Source organism: Nematocida major (genome assembly GCF_021653875.1).
Source record: "Nematocida major strain JUm2507 chromosome Unknown 2389, whole genome shotgun sequence".
Lineage (NCBI taxonomy): Eukaryota > Fungi > Microsporidia > Nematocida > Nematocida major.
The window spans coordinates 171,013-189,145 of record NW_025952953.1 but is presented as its reverse complement, the minus strand read 5'-3'; the positions used below and the strand labels follow the sequence as shown (position 1 = coordinate 189,145).

The 18,133-nt window shown below is 45.8% G+C and overlaps 15 protein-coding genes across 15 annotated transcripts; 7 read left to right on the top strand and 8 right to left on the bottom strand.

Moving 5' to 3' along the window:
* Positions 1 to 238: 238 nt before the first annotated feature.
* NEMAJ01_0802 (uncharacterized protein) lies at positions 239 to 2,428 on the top strand (the record flags this gene model as incomplete). The annotated part of the gene is made up of 1 exon (XM_047914640.1): positions 239 to 2,428. One exon carries the CDS (start codon positions 239 to 241, stop codon positions 2,426 to 2,428), a length of 2,190 nt encoding a protein of 729 aa, XP_047770597.1.
* A 393-nt stretch (positions 2,429 to 2,821) lies between these two features.
* Positions 2,822 to 3,214, top strand: NEMAJ01_0801 (uncharacterized protein; the record flags this gene model as incomplete). Its single annotated transcript, XM_047914639.1, has 1 exon — positions 2,822 to 3,214. The coding sequence occupies one exon, from the start codon at positions 2,822 to 2,824 to the stop codon at positions 3,212 to 3,214; it is 393 nt and encodes a 130-aa protein (XP_047770596.1).
* Positions 3,215 to 3,507: 293 nt separating this feature from the next.
* Positions 3,508 to 4,011, bottom strand: NEMAJ01_0800 (uncharacterized protein; the record flags this gene model as incomplete). Its single annotated transcript, XM_047914638.1, has 1 exon — positions 3,508 to 4,011. One exon carries the CDS (start codon positions 4,009 to 4,011, stop codon positions 3,508 to 3,510), a length of 504 nt encoding a protein of 167 aa, XP_047770595.1.
* Positions 4,012 to 4,450: 439 nt separating this feature from the next.
* Positions 4,451 to 5,836, bottom strand: NEMAJ01_0799 (uncharacterized protein; the record flags this gene model as incomplete). Its single annotated transcript, XM_047914637.1, has 1 exon — positions 4,451 to 5,836. The coding sequence occupies one exon, from the start codon at positions 5,834 to 5,836 to the stop codon at positions 4,451 to 4,453; it is 1,386 nt and encodes a 461-aa protein (XP_047770594.1).
* A 1,208-nt stretch (positions 5,837 to 7,044) lies between these two features.
* On the top strand, positions 7,045 to 7,578 carry NEMAJ01_0798 (uncharacterized protein; the record flags this gene model as incomplete). The annotated part of the gene is made up of 1 exon (XM_047914636.1): positions 7,045 to 7,578. The coding sequence occupies one exon, from the start codon at positions 7,045 to 7,047 to the stop codon at positions 7,576 to 7,578; it is 534 nt and encodes a 177-aa protein (XP_047770593.1).
* Positions 7,559 to 7,819, bottom strand: NEMAJ01_0681 (uncharacterized protein; the record flags this gene model as incomplete). The annotated part of the gene is made up of 1 exon (XM_047914519.1): positions 7,559 to 7,819. The coding sequence occupies one exon, from the start codon at positions 7,817 to 7,819 to the stop codon at positions 7,559 to 7,561; it is 261 nt and encodes an 86-aa protein (XP_047770476.1).
* A 296-nt stretch (positions 7,820 to 8,115) lies between these two features.
* Positions 8,116 to 8,715, bottom strand: NEMAJ01_0797 (tRNA (cytidine32/guanosine34-2'-O)-methyltransferase; the record flags this gene model as incomplete). Its single annotated transcript, XM_047914635.1, has 1 exon — positions 8,116 to 8,715. One exon carries the CDS (start codon positions 8,713 to 8,715, stop codon positions 8,116 to 8,118), a length of 600 nt encoding a protein of 199 aa, XP_047770592.1.
* Positions 8,716 to 8,916: 201 nt separating this feature from the next.
* Positions 8,917 to 9,372, bottom strand: NEMAJ01_0796 (uncharacterized protein; the record flags this gene model as incomplete). Its single annotated transcript, XM_047914634.1, has 1 exon — positions 8,917 to 9,372. The coding sequence occupies one exon, from the start codon at positions 9,370 to 9,372 to the stop codon at positions 8,917 to 8,919; it is 456 nt and encodes a 151-aa protein (XP_047770591.1).
* A 459-nt stretch (positions 9,373 to 9,831) lies between these two features.
* NEMAJ01_0795 (uncharacterized protein) lies at positions 9,832 to 10,641 on the bottom strand (the record flags this gene model as incomplete). Its single annotated transcript, XM_047914633.1, has 1 exon — positions 9,832 to 10,641. One exon carries the CDS (start codon positions 10,639 to 10,641, stop codon positions 9,832 to 9,834), a length of 810 nt encoding a protein of 269 aa, XP_047770590.1.
* A 988-nt stretch (positions 10,642 to 11,629) lies between these two features.
* Positions 11,630 to 12,304, top strand: NEMAJ01_0794 (uncharacterized protein; the record flags this gene model as incomplete). Its single annotated transcript, XM_047914632.1, has 1 exon — positions 11,630 to 12,304. The coding sequence occupies one exon, from the start codon at positions 11,630 to 11,632 to the stop codon at positions 12,302 to 12,304; it is 675 nt and encodes a 224-aa protein (XP_047770589.1).
* A 262-nt stretch (positions 12,305 to 12,566) lies between these two features.
* NEMAJ01_0793 (GTP-binding nuclear protein Ran) lies at positions 12,567 to 13,250 on the top strand (the record flags this gene model as incomplete). The annotated part of the gene is made up of 1 exon (XM_047914631.1): positions 12,567 to 13,250. The coding sequence occupies one exon, from the start codon at positions 12,567 to 12,569 to the stop codon at positions 13,248 to 13,250; it is 684 nt and encodes a 227-aa protein (XP_047770588.1).
* Positions 13,251 to 13,709: 459 nt separating this feature from the next.
* Positions 13,710 to 14,582, bottom strand: NEMAJ01_0792 (TBC1 domain family member 2; the record flags this gene model as incomplete). The annotated part of the gene is made up of 1 exon (XM_047914630.1): positions 13,710 to 14,582. One exon carries the CDS (start codon positions 14,580 to 14,582, stop codon positions 13,710 to 13,712), a length of 873 nt encoding a protein of 290 aa, XP_047770587.1.
* Positions 14,583 to 14,857: 275 nt separating this feature from the next.
* NEMAJ01_0791 (uncharacterized protein) lies at positions 14,858 to 15,814 on the bottom strand (the record flags this gene model as incomplete). Its single annotated transcript, XM_047914629.1, has 1 exon — positions 14,858 to 15,814. The coding sequence occupies one exon, from the start codon at positions 15,812 to 15,814 to the stop codon at positions 14,858 to 14,860; it is 957 nt and encodes a 318-aa protein (XP_047770586.1).
* Positions 15,815 to 15,880: 66 nt separating this feature from the next.
* Positions 15,881 to 17,227, top strand: NEMAJ01_0790 (uncharacterized protein; the record flags this gene model as incomplete). Its single annotated transcript, XM_047914628.1, has 1 exon — positions 15,881 to 17,227. One exon carries the CDS (start codon positions 15,881 to 15,883, stop codon positions 17,225 to 17,227), a length of 1,347 nt encoding a protein of 448 aa, XP_047770585.1.
* A 57-nt stretch (positions 17,228 to 17,284) lies between these two features.
* Positions 17,285 to 17,887, top strand: NEMAJ01_0789 (transcription initiation factor TFIID TATA-box-binding protein; the record flags this gene model as incomplete). Its single annotated transcript, XM_047914627.1, has 1 exon — positions 17,285 to 17,887. The coding sequence occupies one exon, from the start codon at positions 17,285 to 17,287 to the stop codon at positions 17,885 to 17,887; it is 603 nt and encodes a 200-aa protein (XP_047770584.1).
* Between the last annotated feature and the right edge of the window lie 246 nt (positions 17,888 to 18,133).

The following is an 18,133-nucleotide window of genomic DNA, read 5'->3' as shown; positions in this document are numbered from 1 at the left end:
CGGATTTGGAACTTGTATTTTTTCAGTATTTCCTATTATGGAAATAGTTCGTTGGGAGAACCTGAAACCCGATAATTTTTTAACCTTTTATACTTCACGCACGAAAAAAGCACAGCGCATCCAGGCTTTGCACAAGAAGCACAAAGCACCAACTATAAGTCATAAAGTTGACATGTGAACTCTTAGCTCCTTCCCCTTCTCTAAAGCATAAATACTTTTTCTAAAATGCAAATTTTTCATGTCTGCTTTTTCAGTGAGTGCTCTCTATGGATCTCACGGGAGAGCTGTTGCCGAGTACATACAGGCTTCAGATGAGATTGTCGTGGGCCTGGGAAGGCGCATAAAAGTGCTAAAAGTCAGAACGGGAGTCAGCAAAGTCCTGAACATAGAAACCGAGTCTGAAATAGTAAGTATTTCTGCTGAGAAAGATACGCTTTTAGTTCTCGACGAGTCCAGAAAAGTCTATTTGTACAGTCTCCTGCGGGGGGTCGAACTTGGCAGAATGAAAACAAACTGTACCATTTCTGTGAAGTTGGTGGACGGGATGATATATATGGAGAATGCCGGATACTTTGAGGAGTGGGTTGTGGACCCGGGGAGAGACTTTTTGTTTCGGAAAGTGCGGCACATCGTGGGGCACCAGGACAGCGTGCATTTCATAGAGAAATCAGGCTCTGGGGTTTTGACGGGGTCGCTGGACGGGGCTCTTAGGGAATATTTGCCTGAAAAAGAATTTTCAGGGGATGAAAACCTGATTTCCGTATCGGGAAATGATTTAAAAAATATTTGTCACGTGAGAAAGAGCGATGGAAAGTCCGTGCTTGTGGCAAAAAGCAAGAGCCGCGTTCTTGCAGCCAGGAAGATAGAGGGCTCTCTCGTTATCGTGTACGCATCCGGGGAGATTGCCTTCCTCGTGAAGATGGAAAGTGCGTGGGAAGTCACGAACAGAATTTTCACAAGAATTGACATAAAATGCGCAGATGTTTCCCCTTTTGGAAACACCGTTGTTTTTTCAGACCCGGCAGGCAACATTTCTCTATACAACACACAGTCCCAGAAAACAATCGCCTCAATAACCCTGGAGAACGTATCCGCCCTGAAATTCACACACGAAAACTGGATTCTCGTCTCAGGAAGTGGATTCACCGTTTGGGACCCGCTTTCCTCGTCTCTCCTCTACGAATACAGCACGCACGAGCAGAAACACGTATCTTTGAGGGCAGAAACTGGAGACTTTCTCTCCGCAAATGCGCTTGGGGATGTCTTTGTCTGGTGCAAAACAAGCACAAATTGCACCCGAAGGTTCGCCCACCACAAATCAGCAGCTAAAATTGTGCCTTTAAAAAGGGCATTTTTATCCGTCTCCAGCGACAGGTTCGTGCTTAGTAAGTACACAGGAGAAATTCTAAAAAGCAAAGACCTGAAAATAACGGCAATTGTGGCAGACTCAGACGGGGAAGTTCTGGCTCTTGCTTCTACTGGGGAGATGCAGATCTGGGACTTGACCCGGGTAAAACTTCTCCAGGAACTTTCTGTGGAGTTACCGGTTTGCATTTCCGTTGAGTTTGGGCGAGTTCTTTTGCTGAGCGTAAATTCAATATCTGTATTCGGAGTCCGCCAGGAAAGCATTTCCCTGCAGGAGAGTGTGAGTGCAGGATGCATCGAGAGCGGGCGCATTTTGTGCGTGGGAGAGTCTGGGATCTTGTACGAGTACGACGAAAAGTTGAATGAAATTGCAAGTTTTAGGGTCTTACCTGAATTTATGACCAAAATGGGAAATATTTCCATTTTAGGAATGACCGCCACAAAAGAAGAAATAATTTTAACGTATAAGATCAGAGTGCCTGATAGAATTACCCAGTTTAGAGATAAGCTGGTCTGCAAGGTTTTCCACGGGAGGTCTGAGCTCAGTCTCTGGACAGTCTCTGAAAATGCAGGAAACTCCTCCGGAGAAGTCCGAGTTGACGAGAGAGGGCACATTTTCATCTGCACAGACGCAGGGATCCTGGAGTTCTCTGAAAGGGAGTTCCCCGGGGGAGTTTGGGTCGCAGAAACTCCAAATCAGGTCCGAGAAAACCTGAAAAAACCTGAAAATATTTTGCAAAGTTTTTCACAGGCAATTTCTCTGGAGGACCCTGAAATTATCCGAGAGATTTTGGAAATGGGAGATCCGGAGGTGCTTTGCTCGTACGTTCCAGAGCAGCTTTTGGAGAAAAGCGTCTCTTTGATCCTCCACGCAATTTCTGACGGACTTGCGGAGAGGGGATTGAAGGCTCTTCGCGTGGTTTTGCAGAGACTTCGCGGGAGGGAGGGACTCGAGAGAGTCAGACCTGCCCTGGAGATGGCTTTGCGACGGATAGTTGCACTGGCCCACGAGACAACGGGATTTTCTGATGCAATTCAGGAATTCGGACACCTTTCAGGTTAGATTTCCTGTTTGGGAAAAAATAACGGAAATTACGGCGTATGGAAAAAATACCCGATAGAAAATGCAGATCCGCAGGCATGGGAGGATAAATAAAGCACGCCCTTGCACTCTACAATAGTACTTTCTACAATATGCACTTTCTCTGGATTATCCTCAGCTGGTGCACTCTATGATATTTCTGTTGCGTGCCTGATTTAACTGTTTTTCTTTATTTGGAAAAAAATACAGTTTACATTTATATGCTTCCTAATGCAGTAATTACTCGTGCTCGCCCGACTTTTAACGGATTCTCCTCGGGGAAAGGCGTATATAGCCCTTCCTGCACGAGTCCGCCTAATCCCCGCCCTCTTCCAGCCTATATCCGTATTTACGCTAAAGTTCTTTGTTTTTTTTATGGTTCCCCTCATGAGCACACACGCCTTCCGAGAGGCACTTTCAGCTCTTGAGAGTGAGATAGAAACTCTATCGAAAAATGCCTCTACGTTAGAGGCTTCCATAGGAATGAGCCGGAGAAAGAATGCACTTTTGGCAAAAGGCGTATCGGAGCTAAAAAGAAGAAAAGAGGAGCAGACGGGCTTACTCAACAGAGAAGAAAATAAAATATTTTCAAGCGCGCGCGAACTCTCGGAGGTTGAGGAAAAAGTAAACCAAATGGAAGTCGAACTCGCGAGTGTTCACGCGCTGAGGGCGAGCCTGCAGGAAGAGGTTGGGCTCCGGAGCGAGAAAATAGACGAGAACGAGCTCATCCTGGGGCTGTACGAAGGGTGCTTGAGTGCCTTCAAATAAACGTATAATATGCATGCAGTACACGTATATTTGCCCAGGACAATTTGTCTGTGCTCTCTTCTATTTACGGTGCAGTGCGCATTTACTATGGGACTTATTGCATAGTGTGCAAAAATGGTGCAAGATTCTGCTATTTATTTATTACGCGTGGCTTATTATTCGAGTATTTACTGCATAGTGCCTCTTTGCCGGCGGAGCAATCTGCTATTTATTGCACACTGCGCATTTATTCTGCTTCTTGTTGCGCAGCGCGCAGAATGTCTTAGATAGCGCACACTGCACAGCAAGTCCTGCTACATTTTGCCGAATACGCTCTGAACAATGTACCTCTCCATGTACAAGAGAATGATTGTGCTGATGTTTAAGCCCATCCAAACCGTAAAGAACTCGAAAGTGATCGACACACTTTCCTTCCGGGAAATCATCATTTGCCGAATCAGAAGCAGCAGCTCGCTGAAGTCTTTCCCTATCGCCGTATTCTTCGGCATAATAAAGCCTACCTGAAAAGCGTCTAAGTTACACTTTCCGTTCAAATATGTAATCAGGTCTTTAGCCGAGACGTATCTGACCTGCTTAAACTTCTGGATCGGACACGTACATTTGTGGTTGTAAACGGACGTGTTTTTTCTAATGACCTCCCGGATGCAAGTCCGGTGAAATTCTCGGTCATTCGGGTCTAGGCCCGTGATCGCGAAAATGTCAAACTCACTCGCAAGGACCATTTCCAGCTTCTCCTTCTTCTCGAGCTCCTGCAGAGTGTAGACCTTCACCCGCTCAATGTCCCCCAAAATACGCATGAAAAATAAAATATGCTGCACACTAAGTAGAAAGTGCAGAGACTTTTTGCGCGCTGCACACTAAGCAGTGGCATTTACCGTGCAGTGTGCACTAAGTCCCGCACTTTCCACCCACACAGCAGCATAACTCTGCATATACTCCACAGAGTCGCAATACAAGAAGTACTAGTGAAATCCACGGCCTTTATTTGATGCTTAACCTGCTTAAATACTTATGCGCCCAATCCGCCGAATCTCTGAGTCATGCAGCCCCTTAATCAGGCCATCAAGCCAGCATTTATTCCACAGCATGCACTAACTCGCGAGCATTCCGATGCACTCGCGTTCTTATGAGCACAGCATCATAAGTCCCACACTTAATCCACAGTGCACACAAAGCAACGCACTCTCGCACATATTATATAGTGTGGCATAAGTCAGGCCAAGGCAGAACCTGAATTCAGGACATTTTCTCCTCAGGCGCCTGCAAATCCTTCAAAGGGACTCCCTCCGCGCACAGAGCAGCGCGTACTTCGTTCCTCTGCAGTCTGTCCGACCTCCGCACGAGGAAGAACCCAGCAACTGCCTCAATCAGGCAGAAAAGAGCAAAAACTCCAAAGACAGCGTTACCAACCCGACGATAAGCCTCTATGTAGAAGAAAGAATACACAGACGCAAAAAGAGAGTTCGCAAGAGAGCCCAATCCAGCAGCAATTGCGACGTTTCTCTCCCCCCGCAGAATCATAGAAGGAAGCATCCAGGGAAGAGAAGCCAATCCCACAGCAAAGAAGAAAAGGTAGAAAGCAGCTCCCCAGCAGGAAGCTACAGGTCCCGCCTGGATCATCGCTAGGAAGGACCCACACGCGAGAAGTCCCGAAGTAAGAACCATATGCTTAAACCAGGCGACTCTAAAGAACATGATAAAGCAGGAGATTCCCGTTCCGAGGGCTCCAGATACGTCGAAAAAAGCCTTTGCTGGGCCTGTCTGGTCTTTTATATTCTCTGTGAAGAGGATAAATACGTTCGAGAGAATGGGGTTGATTCCTGTTAGTTGCTGGACTATATGCATGAAAAGGCAGACTCCAATGAAGAATTTTGCATTTTCATCTTCGGAGACTTTCTCTGCAGGGACTCCACTTTCTGTTGCGCGGATAATTTCTATTTCTCCTGGGTTATTCGGGCTTTCTCCTGCAAGATTTTTTGTCCAGAAAATGTTCATCAAAAGTGCGAGGAGGGAGGCTCCGGAGATGAAGAAAAAGATCCGGGAATTCCCGCTGAAAAAGTCGGAGTTAGAGAGTCTTCTCTCGAAGAGGATCCCCAGGTTTATGAATAGGCCCTGAAGGGTAGCAATTTTTGAGCCATTTTTTGGGCCTAAAAGAGCGATGTAGTAGACGGGTCCGAGGGCGCAGGCAGCTCCTGTTCCTGCTCCCATGAAGAACCTAGCGATGAAAAGGAGGGGAATATTCGTGAAGAATCCGCAGATTAGGTTCGTCAGAAGGATAAGGAGTGATGAAACAGAAAAAATCCCCTTAAAATGCGCGTGCGGGGTCTTTTTGAGGAGACCCATCGAAAAGAGTCCGAGAGAAAAGGCGAAAGCTCCTGCGAACATCGCGGAGAGAACTGAATTCCAGAAGGAAACTTCGTGCAGGGGGACCTGTTTCTGGAGAGTCTCCCCTGAAACTTCCGAAATAACCGAGACAGTTTGATTTGCAAGAACATTCAAGGAGGTAAGACACATCCCGAAGAGGATAGGGAGGGAGATTGGCCCTGATAGAGTCGATGCCTGTGATAGGAAAGTGCTTCTTTTGGGCCTTGCATTTGGCTCGAGAGTGTTTTCACTTCGCATTTTTTGGTGTAAATTTTATTTCTGAATTTACGGGGAGAGAGAAAGCCCCTGAGGACGGGAGAAATGGGGAAAAAAATCAGGGGGATCCGCTGGGGGAAAAAGGAGGTTAGGGAGTGTGGGAGTCCCCTGGAAAATCTCCGGGGCTGTGGGACGAGGGATCGAACTCCTTAAGAGAATTCGAGGGGGGGCATCTCACGGGGTGACTCTCCAGGGGAAGGCTCAGACCCGGGAAAGAGGAAGATGTTTATCCTCCCAGGGGGAGATGCAGGCTTCTCCCGAATGCTCCCGTGGTAGATGCTCCCAAGAGAAGAAGAGAAGGAGAAGAAGAGAAAAGAAGAAGAAGAGAATTCGGGTTATAATAACAGCATTCAATAGGACGCTATAGAGCCCTCACTTTATAGGCCCCTTAAATAGCGAATAGGCTCACTATAAAAGCACTAATATACTTAATACTAGTACCAATACACTCTTCTAGCATAATACTCTAATAGACTAGTACTAATACCAATTCTCTTTATTCTCTTCTAGTACTCTAATATACTTAATACTAATACTTTCTTCTAGCACTATTTATTCTAGCATAATACTCTCTACTCTAGTACTCTATACTTTCTTCTAGCATAATACTCTAATATACTTAATACTAATTCTCTTTATTCTACTAATTCTCTCTACTAGTACTCTCTACTAGTACGCTTTATTCTAGCATAATACTCTCTTCTAGCACTCTTCCATAATGCCTTTATAATGCTCAGGACTATACTAGAGTGCTACTCTCTGCTTATATAACCATCTTAATACTACTAATACTAAACCTCTTGTAAGCTGGAATGCTGGAATATTTATTACTACGCGACTGAAAGCACTATAAGCCCAGAGAGAAAGAGAAAAAGTCCTCTGAAAAGTCTATCCCGGAATGACTCTTTACTTACGCGGGGTCTCACTTCCTGCATCCCCCCTCTTTTCTTCCGCCTTATATGCGGACACGGGGCACTTCCCCCGAGAATTTTCTCCTCGTCACAGGATTTTTCAGACCCAAAAAAAGATCTCCGAGACCATCGAAATCACTCCTCCGCAAAGGGAATCTAAAGTGACAGCATAAACATGTATAATAGCCCTGTATTTTTCCTTTTATGGAAAACAATATAGCCACATTTAGTAAAATTATCAATTCTAAATGAATAAATAGAAAGACTCAGGAGAAATCTATGCAAAGAACAGTAAGGGACGTAGACAGAACAATCAAAGGAATGGACAAGGAGTACGACGCAAACTTTGGAGAGTGGGTGAGAAGCGAGGAAAATGTCGATGTAATAGCGATGAACCTGCGGAAGTATCTTGCAGAATATGCTGAGGCGACTTTCTCTGAGGTCCTCAAGTGGATCACGGAAGAGTGGGCTGTTTCTTCAAAGATTCTTCTTCTGCATAAAATATTTGGGAAGCAACTTTTCAGGGATAATTCCGCCCTGGAGATGAAGAGCTCACGGAGGAACGTCCGAATAATGAAGGGAATAATCGACGAGTGGGGACCTGGGAATATTTCTGAGCTTATAATAGAGTTTCTCACGGGGATGCAAAAGGAGGAAAAAAAGCTCTTTTTGCTCTGGGCTCTCGAGGACTTTGAGCACGAAAAATTGACAGAAATTTTTATTCGAATCGACACGATTGTGGACTGGTCTCTGAAAATCAGCATTATTAAGAAGAGCAAGGTTTTGGAGGGGGCTAAAGAGAGGAGAGTATGAGTGCAGAAAGTGCTCCTGCGAGGACTGCGAGAATGCTGGGAAAAGAGGCCCATTTTAGGGCTTGGAGGCGAGAGCTTGCCCTTTTTTGCGAGAGCAAGAGGAGGAGTTTGTGCTCTTCAGACCGAATGTGAAGAAAGGCAAGCCTGTCGAGGGAATTGGCGTACTTTACGAGGAGGGAGATCATTTCCCTTCGCTCGGAGTCTGCCAGCACGTCGCAGAATTCACTCACCGATTCCTGCATAAATAAAAATGAATTTTCGCTGAAAATCCCGGATTGCCCCTCTATTTATTGGACAGTGCATGGGAAGTGCGCTAATTAGGACTTATTGCATAGTCTGTGCTAAGTGGTGGGTGAATGTTTATTGAGGCTTATTGCATAGTGTGCAGAAAGTCTAACAATGCCGGAGTTATTGCATAGTCTATGCTAAGTGGTGGGCGAATGTTTATTGAGGCTTATTGCATAGTGTGCAGAAAGTAGTACATTTATTACACGGTAAGCACTAAGTCCTAAATACTGTACTTACTACAGGGTGTGCACTAAGTGGTGGGTGAGGGCCTGCACTTTACGCCCGTGCATATGGCAAACGCCTCCTTGCTTTTGTACCTGCTGCTTTTGGGCTTGAACAGGGAAACACTCTCAAAGTACTCCTGCAGCTCCGCAAGAAGCACGTCTGGTGCCTCCCCCGTGAAAACCTTAACGACAAAAAACCCCGAATTCTCCAAAAGAGACACGCACACCCCGCAGGAGGCCTGTATCAGCGCCGAGTGGAAGTACTCGTCCAAATCGTGGAGGCCCGTCACTTCAGGGGCACCGTCGCAGAGTATCAGATCAACTTTCTCGGGGAATATTTTCACAATTTTCTCAATGGTCGCTTTCTCTGTGATGTCGCCCTTTATCACGACTGCGTCGCCCACAGGCTCAATATCCTGCAGGTCCACGGCAACAAGCTTCGCGTGCGGGAACTCTTGCTTCACGACCTGGCTCCAGCTCCCAGGGGCAGCGCACAAGTCAACGACTCGGCTGATGCTTTTTGCGCGCAGGGCCTCGTGCGAGTGCAGGATCTCCAGCAGCTTGTACGCACTCCGTGCCCGGAAGCCGTCGCTCTTCGCCCTCCTGTAGAAAACGTCTCTCTCCATGGGGGAAAAAATTTGCTGCTTTTTCTGGGAATTCCCGGAAAGTGCCTGATCCCGCGCGAAAAAAATAAAATAAGGCTGGGCGGCTTCCTAATAGGGAAATGTTTCCTGTTTGGGCCACATGGAAAACTATAAATAGAATAATCTTTTATTTTTTTCCAGATTTTTCCTATCTAAACCCGAAAAATCACGCAAACCCCCAAATTACTCAGGCTTTTTGGCATCTTTATCCTCCGCTTCAGCAGAGGCACGAACAAGACGGAGAATCTCCTCAATTGCAGTGTTGTCTCCTTTCTTTGCCCTCTCAACGAGGCCCTCAACATCCACGCCTTTCGTTCCCAAGTACTTAACAATCGAGTCCAAGTCAAAGTTTCTGTTGGAGTCGTCGCCCAGAAGCTCGCCTTTCCCCTTTATAATGTACCCAACAACGGCATTGTCCTTTGTAATGGCCTTGAGTTCAGGTTCAGGGTAGTTTATAACGGAATCAGTCTCCGTCATAAACGAGCATCTTTCAACATTTTTCATTTCGCTGCACTTGTACCCGTTTGAAGAGAGGGCAGTCAAAAAGCCTTTGTCCTTGTCTGCGTCCATCTGCTTCTTCGTTGGGGCTCTTCGGGCAGATCCCTTTCCTCCTATGCGGATTGCTTTAACATTTGTCATGGCTTAAAAAAAGTATTTTATTTTTTATGCGGAAATATGCTGGAAATATTTCTGCTTAATATTCCACTTTTTTTTGGGCGGTGGCTTGGTCTAGGGGTATGATTCGTGCTTCGGGTGCACGAGGTCCCGGGTTCGATTCCCGGAGCCACCCTTTTTATTTATCCCGGCTCCGCAGCTGTGCTGACTGCCCCGAATAAGCCTGCCCGCAGTGCCCGTTAAAATGCAGGCCTAAACCAGGACAACTGCAGCATCACTGCACTGCTTTTTGTAAAATGCCGTTATAACGGACAGGCTGAAACAGCCCCAACCGAATATTGAATAATAGCCCAATAGACTGTGACAGTGTCCACAGCGCCGTTATAAATAGTAGACTGCAGTAAATGTAGTAGCTGTTATTCCCGTAAATACTCTAATAATACTGTATAATACCGCAATAATAGGCTGTCCCCGTGTATGTCCCTACTCCAGGCCCACGCTGGAAATGCCCTGCGACTCCACGTAGATCGCACAGGCCTCGGAGTCCCCGGGCTTCATCGTGCAAATAACGCCCTCCCGGGACGCCGTATACAAAAGCCCCTCTGAATACCGGACGCTTTCAATTCGCCCGATGTGGTCGCTTTCTGCCGTGGAGTCGAACTCGCTGAATACGCCCACGACTCGAATCGCATTTTTCACTGTAATTGCGCAAAAAGGCCCGTTATTCCCTGGGAAAACACACACGCAGTAGCTGCCAGATGCAACTGAAAGCGTTTTAACGACTTTTCCCCCGCTTAAAAGCACGCAGGTCCGCTCACTCCGCGATAAAACAGCAAGAACACTCTCAGACCCAACCTCCAAAATGCTGAAAGATTCCGGGAATTTTAAGGGCAAAGAAATATCCTGTATCTTTTTCAGATTCTTGTTGTAGACTTTTAAAATATTTTTTGTCAGGATAAGGAGCGCATTCCGGTGCACTTGCACGCATAGAATGGGAGAAGAGAGCTCAAGTTCGCCCCGAGAGATTTCCCCCTCAAAGCATTCGACGGTTCGATCCCCCACGAGGAAGACCAGGCTTTTTTCCTTCTCAAGAATAACGTGGATGTCCCGCAGTTTCTCGCGCAGACTCAGAAATACCGTTTTGTCCGTTGTAATTTCAACGTAATTCTGTGTTCCATAGGCCGTGAATGTCCCCGTCTTTTTGTAGAAGGAGAGATTGCTCCGCAGAAGAGAGGCCTCCTTCTTCTCCACGCTGACTGCGAGCAAGTCGTGCTTCCGTGTAAGAACTTCCATAAAAATAAAAAAACATCGTGAATAAGAGAACAATACCAGCTAGCGGTAGAATTAGAAGAAAATAGAAGAAAGAATAAAATACGAGCAGGACACGAGCAGGATATGAGCAGGATAATAGAACAGTAATAAGATAGTTGTAATAGTATAGTAGTAAGATAGTAATAAGATAGTTGTAATAGACTAGTACAGTAGTAAGATAGTAATAAGATAGTTGTAATAGTAGAACAGTAATAAGATAGTTGTAATAGTATAGCATAGTAGTATAGTAATAAGATAGTTATTATGATTGTAGCAGTTAGTATTCATTAGTATAGTAGCGTTAGTATAGTAGCGTTAGCATAGTAGTAGCTGTTTCGGGGCATAGTTGGTATAGAAAGTTAGTATAGAATAGCTGTTATAGTGCAAAGCAACAGCAGAAATTTCTGGTGATTTTTTTCTCCCATAAATTCCCCGCAGATTCCTCTTTCCCGTGGGATTTTGCTAAGTAAAATTGCCTCTCCTGAGTACCCCCCTTTCACCGTATACAAACACTAATTGATTTTTGCGTTGTCTTTTTCTCTTTGTCCGAGACATTTTCTTTTTTTCTCCCATAAATTTCCCGCAGATTCCTTTTTCCCGTGTGAATTTGCTAAGTAAAATTGCCTCTCCTGAGTACCTATCCAGTGCCGTGGGAGCGTGCTAAGTAAAAGGAAAGAATATTCTGCACTGCCAAACTGCAAGGAGTGCCTATACACTAATACATACTGCCATAATACTTGCGCCATCATACTCTACAGGTGCTCTACCAACTATTAATTACCATTGCTATTCTACTACTATTGCACTCTAATAGCCCGAATCACCAAGACTACTCTATTACTACTGCACCAACTATTCTATTACTATGCTATTATACTGCCATTACTACTATTATAACCACTCCTCAGCCCACAATGTCTCCCAAAGGGGAAATATTATCCTGCATAAAGCTTCCCCACTTTATTTTTTTATGCATTTTCGCGTGGGGATTCTCCTGCTGGCTCTCCTGGGAAGTGTCTCTTCCTTCTCTGGGATTGCAAAATACACAGTAAATGACTTCGCAAGTGAGACGCCTATGCTTATCTTCATATACTATGAAAGCGATAAAAGCAAGTGTCTTGCATGCAGCTCGTACAAAAAGTGGCTTTCTTCATTCCCAGAGAAAACGCTTGGAGTCTTTACGATTAAAAGGATAAACTTCAACACAGACCCAATCATGGCTCTTCGCTTTAAAACGAACAGTTTCCCCACTTTCTTCCTGCAGCACAAAAACAGGTTTAAAAACATAACGGACATCGACATTTTAGAGCACGATATTTCCTACAGAAAGTCATACTCTAACGATATTGATGCTGTTTTGAAAAACCCCCGAATTCTCGACTCTGTTCGCACGATTGAAGGGTACGAGTCGCCTGCTTCTTGCATTTCCCTGGGATATGCATATTTGTTTGCAGTTGCCTATTCGGGGATGCGGATTCTGGACAGAGTTTCCGGGATGCTGCCTTCTGATGGGGTTGTTTTCGGGGGAGTTACTTTGTGCCTGGTGATCTTATTGAGTAAAATTTTAATCAGGAATAATTACCGTATTTGGAAAAAACCGTTAGAAAATGCAGAACCTGAAAAAAACACTCGCAAAAGCAAATAAAGTGCCAGATCGTTGTACAAATGCGTGCAAGAAATAGATCGACAGAATATAGATAGTAGATAATCCATAAGGAAAACAACGATATAAGACAAAACAGCTAGATAATAACCCGAACTAAACAACTATCCAACTAGATATAAGACACCTAAATACTCAAACACACACAGGAATACTATACCCACTGCTGCATTGCCTACTACTATACTATGTCCTTCTTCCCGTGCAAATTTTCTTTTTAAATACTTATTTTTTTCTTTTTTTTATGCAAGGCAGTCAAGGCGAACCCGAAAACACATCCGCACCAGGACAGTTCATGCTCGAGGGCCCAAATAAGAAACTGGTGCTCGTGGGAGACGGAGGAACAGGAAAAACCACGTTCGTAAAGAGACACTTAACGGGTGAATTCACGAAGAGATATATCGCAACAGTAGGTGCTGAAACGTACGTTCTCCCCTTCTACACGAACTATGGACAAGTGAATTACACCGTATTCGACACTGCAGGGCAGGAGAGATTCGGAGGACTAAGGGATGCCTACTACTACGGGGCTGACTGCGGTATTATCATGTTCGACACAACCTCCAGAATAACGTATAAGAATGTGCCGAATTGGTACAGAGATCTGCGCCTGATTTGCCCGGATATTCCCCTCTGTCTCTGCGGGAATAAGGTCGATATCATAGACAGAAAAGTCAAGCCTGCGAATATGAAGGATAGAAAAATTATGCAGAATATCGTATACTTCGACATAAGCGCAAAAAGTAACTACAACTACGATAAGCCTTTCCTTTACTTCACGAAGACGCTGTACCAGAAGCCGGACCTTTTCTTTGTTGCAAATTCGGCTCTCCTGCCCCCAGAGGCGGTGGTTGATGAGGAGCTGGTCGAGAGATTTGCTAAGCTTTCGGAGGAGGCCACAAACCAGCCAATTCCAGACTACGAATAAACTAAGACATAGGAAAACAGGATATATCTTGCAGTTATAGTATTGTATGTGCATATGCTGCACTATTTAGATAGTCATAGCTAGATAGTTATTTAGAGATAACAGATGTATTTATGTAATTATAGCTAGATAGTTATAGCTAGATAGAAGTTATATACAGATAGTTGTTTATATATAGATATTTATTTAGAGATAACAGCTTTTTAGAGATAGTACTTGTATTTATGTAGTTATAGCTAGATGGTTGGATAGACTGTTTCTACATATATCCGTTATAGTTAGGCATATACTCTTGTTTAAACTTGTTCTGATAGACAGTTTTATATACCGTTATTATAGCTAGATAGTTGCATATATTAGATGGATGTTTACAGATACTTGGCTATTTAGCTATGCTATCGTATTTATTCTGTGCTTTCAGCATGCAATATCCCGTGTAGCGTGCACTGCAGCTGGAGTCTACCAGAGCCGCCCCCCAGAGTATATCACAAACCCGATGGAGAGGAGCTTCTCTATTTCCGGGCGAGACCAGGCTCTATCCTGCAGGTTTTGCAGGGTCCTGATAATGCCCTCAAAGTCGCTTTCCAGGAGAGAACCTGAAAGGTGAAAAATAATTCCCGCTGAAAATGCCTCGTTAAAACGCACGAACTCCTCAGGCCCCAGGGAGAAGTGCGCGTCAAAGACTTCCTTGTGCTGCATAAACTCCCGAATCAGGAAAGTAGAGACCCAGTTGTATGCGAAGTATTTCACTTCCACGCCCTCCCGGGAAAAGTGCCTTTCCAGGTCAGGCGCGTATTTTTTTATCAGAACCTGAATCTCAAAAATTGATCTTTCAATTCCCGCCTGCCTAGATGAAAAATAGTCTAAGTACGTGCAAACGATCTTAGTAAAGCAGAAGTAGGAAAGAGCCTCAGCCTCCTCCACGGAGTACCCTACAGCGTATACGTCTATAAAGAGCTTAAATATTTCGCACATCCCCTGGGCGTATCCAATCACAGAGTGCTTTCTAGTGAATATTTGCATCGCTTTTATATAACGGTCTGAAATGTCTGTGCCCTGAAAAGTGCTTTTTATGCGGAGAACGTCTTTCTGGATCTGCTTGTAGGCTTTGTTTAGGTTGGACGGGGAAAGGAGAAAGTCTGGGGTTAGAAAAGTCTCCTCCTCAGAAAGTTCGAGGTACGCTTTTATTCGGGCCTGAATTTCCGACTCGTGGGAGCTTTCGCAGGGAGAGATCACATCCAGCAAAACAAGCCAGACTATGCCTCGCTCTTTCTCGTGGAGGCCATTCCACGCCTTTTCTCGAAGGGTTTGCGCATTCTTCGGGTGCTGCATTCCCTTTATTTTGCTCACGAGAAAAATAAAGCAATACTTATTGCGCAGTGCATAGCAAGCACAGAGCATATGCTATATATGCTAGACTGTGCAGTAAGTACCAGAACAAATATGCAGTACGCAACAAGTAACAGAATATTCCATACTTACTTCACACAGAATAAACAATGATATACTCCACACTATCCCATAACTACCATACTTACTCCACGCTATCCCATAACTACGTACAAGCATACTCTACACAGTGTAATAAATATTGCTTTATTTCTGCCCTACAGAAGGCGCAGAGGCCCGTGAAGGTGCTTTACGGATGCCTCGTCTATCTCTGCCTTTCCCTGCATGACGTGTCTCGTGATCATATTCAGGACACTTTCTATCCGGTACTTATACTGCAAAGCAGCATCCCTTATCCTGGCAAATCGGGCATCCTCCGGCGCAGTCCGAGGGGAAACTACCCGCAAAACAGTCGTTTTTACGTCCTCCAGTGCCTCCTCTGCTGCTCCATTCGACATATCAACGACAAGGCTGTACTTCTCCAAAACCTCCTTCCTCGCAGCGAGACTATCCGGGCGGAAGACCCCGATAACGCCCTCTCTCCGCCCGGGGGGATTTACCTCCACGCGCATCCCGAATGCCCGGAGAAATACCTCGACTCTCCGCTCCTCCTTTGGCCAGCCCACGATCACGCACAGGTTTCTTATGGGTCTTGCCTTCGTCACAGAAAAAACAACGGCCATTTTCTGGAAAATAGTCTCCCCGTGAATGAAAAATTCTCGCTTGGAGACTTTTTTTGAGGCGAGAGCAAAACCCTCAAGAGAAGGGACTTCATCCCCTCCCTCGAGAGAGACGATCACCTGCCGGTCTCCAACTGCCTCCATTACCCCGCTCAAAACTTGCATCTCTTCGAGGATCTTGTACTTCCGGAGAATGACGATATCTATCCTCTCTGGGCCGGACAAGAGCTCTTCTGCCCTCTTTGCGCCTGCGATGCTCACCTGCACGCCCTCCAGGCCTGAGCACGTCTTTTCCAAGGTGCTTGCCTCACTTCTCAGCGGAGTAACGACTAAAACGTGCCCTGTAACGTGAGAAAGAATCGAAAAAACGTCCATAAAAGCCTTCACACGCGCATTCTTATCTCCTTCTCCGCGCGAAAACATCGCTGCTTCTTCCTCTCTCTCCTCCCCGGGAGAGTCCACCCCGCGCTCTCTTTCTCCGCTTTTCAGCTCCATTTTTTTCCAAAATATTTTAATTAATAAACCCCCAAGCATATTTCAATTGCTCTTTTTATTTGGGAAATGCATGAAGGAAGATTCAACTACGAGGAAAAAGAGACTCCAAAAACAGACACCTACATAAGCACAACAGTTCTAAACACGCTGATATACGAATATTTAATAAAGAGAAATTACATAGGATCTGCGAAGGTCTTCAAAGTAGAGGGCGATATTAGCAACATAAATATAACGCAGGGATCCAGCGCGCTTTTGGACTGGTTCGTCGCCTTCAACGACCTGTACAACGTGCGCAGTGGAAGGGGAAAACCCACAGGAATAACGGGGAAAATAGATGCAATCCTCGAGAAAACGGCGAAGGAGGAGCAGGAGTACAAGCCCAGACCAGGAAACCCGAATAACCCAGAGCCCAGAATCCCCCAGAAAAATCACTGGTACAAGGACGAGGGAGACCTCCTCGACAGCATCCTCGAGATAGACGAGCCCAGGAATACCCCGAATACCCCGAATAACCCGAAATCTCTTGCGATGAAGGAAGTCCTGAAACTCCGCCTCCACACACAGAAAATCAACAGCATCTCCATCTGCCAGAAGAATAAGATCGTCGTAACCGGGGGAATGGATGCCTCCATCTGCGTCCTGGACCTCCTGAACATGGCGGACGTCATCAAGTTCGAATCCCACTCGATGCAGATTTCGCAGGTGAAGGTGAAGGAGTCCTCCGCCGAGGGAGTGATGCACTTCGGAAGTGCTTCTCTCGACAGGGAGGCAAAAGTCTACAAAGTCTCCAGAGAGGCAGGAAAGTTAGGGGTTTCTCTCTTTCTCTGCCTGAAGGGGCATAAGTCCTCGGTTAAGGCCCTGGATTTCAGTCCCTCGAAGATTTACACGATGGGAATAGACGGGGAACTGCGCATCTGGGGGATGGATGGCCTCTGTCTCGGAGCTTTTGCCCTGAGAAGAACCGTTAAAATGATGTTTTCCAGGAGCGACAGTCTCATTGCCGTTTGCGACGTGAATACAGTCTCGCTCTTCAACCCGGAGAGTGCCACGTACGTGAAGGAGCTGAGCAGTAAGGGAGCCCTCGCCTTCCACAAGACCCCAACGAATAGCATCCTCGTATTCCCAGACGGAGTCTCCATATACGATAAGACTTTCCACAGCAAGAATTCGCTGCCTTTTTCCTCCGATAAAATCCAGTCCGTATGCGCAATTTCCGGGAGACTTTTCCTCGGGGGATACCAGGCCGTATACGAAGTCCACGAGAAAAGCGTCCAGAAAGTGCACGCGCACGACGGGATGGTTTGCGCCCTGGAAGGGACTCCCCTCGGAAGTAAGACCCTCCTCCTCACGGGAAGCCAAAATGGAGAGCTAAAAGTCTGGGAGGTTTTTGATAGGCCGTCCTCCCTGTAAATAGACGAAATACATCGATCGATTCAGAAATATTTATTCTTTTTCTTTTTTATTTGCATGGAGCAGAAGGAGGAGTACGCGCCTGCAGAGGAGGGAGTAGATTTGGGGAAGCATCCTTCTGGGCTTGTTCCCACGATACAGAATATTGTTGCTACGGTGAATTTGTGCTGTCGCCTGGACTTGAAGGCAATTGCTCTGGGGGCGAGAAATGCGGAGTACAACCCGAAGAGATTCGCTGCGGTGATTATCCGCATTCGGAAGCCCAGAACTACGGCCCTGATCTTTGCCTCTGGAAAAATGGTCGTTACTGGGGCTCGATCCGAGGAGGACTCAAAACTTGCAGCGAAGAAGTACAGCATCATCATACGGAGGCTCGGATATCCCGTGCGCTTCACAGAGTTCAAGATCCAGAACATCGTCAGCAGCTGCGACACAAAGTTCAGCATCCGCCTGGAGGGACTCGTGTTCGGGCACAGTAACTACAGCAGCTACGAGCCAGAGCTCTTCCCAGGGCTTATATACCGAATGGTAAAGCCAAAGATCGTCCTGCTCGTGTTCGTCTCCGGGAAGGTCGTCCTCACGGGGGCAAAGCACAGGGAGGAGATATACCAGGCATTCGAGAACATATACCCCGTGCTGAAGCAGTACCGGAAGACGTAGGCAGAGATAGAAAGAGAAGGAGAGATGAGAAGTTGTGAGAGCAGTTAGAACAGACGGAAGGATCACCAGGATTACTAGTATGCTGTAGCAGGAATAGTTGGAGTATTACTAGTATACTTAGATAGTTGGAGGATTCTGATGTATTACTGTAGTATTATGTAGTATTCTGATGTATTACTGTAGTAGGAATAGTTGATGTATTGCTACTGTAGTATTCTGGAGTATTGCTAGTATACTTAAATAGTT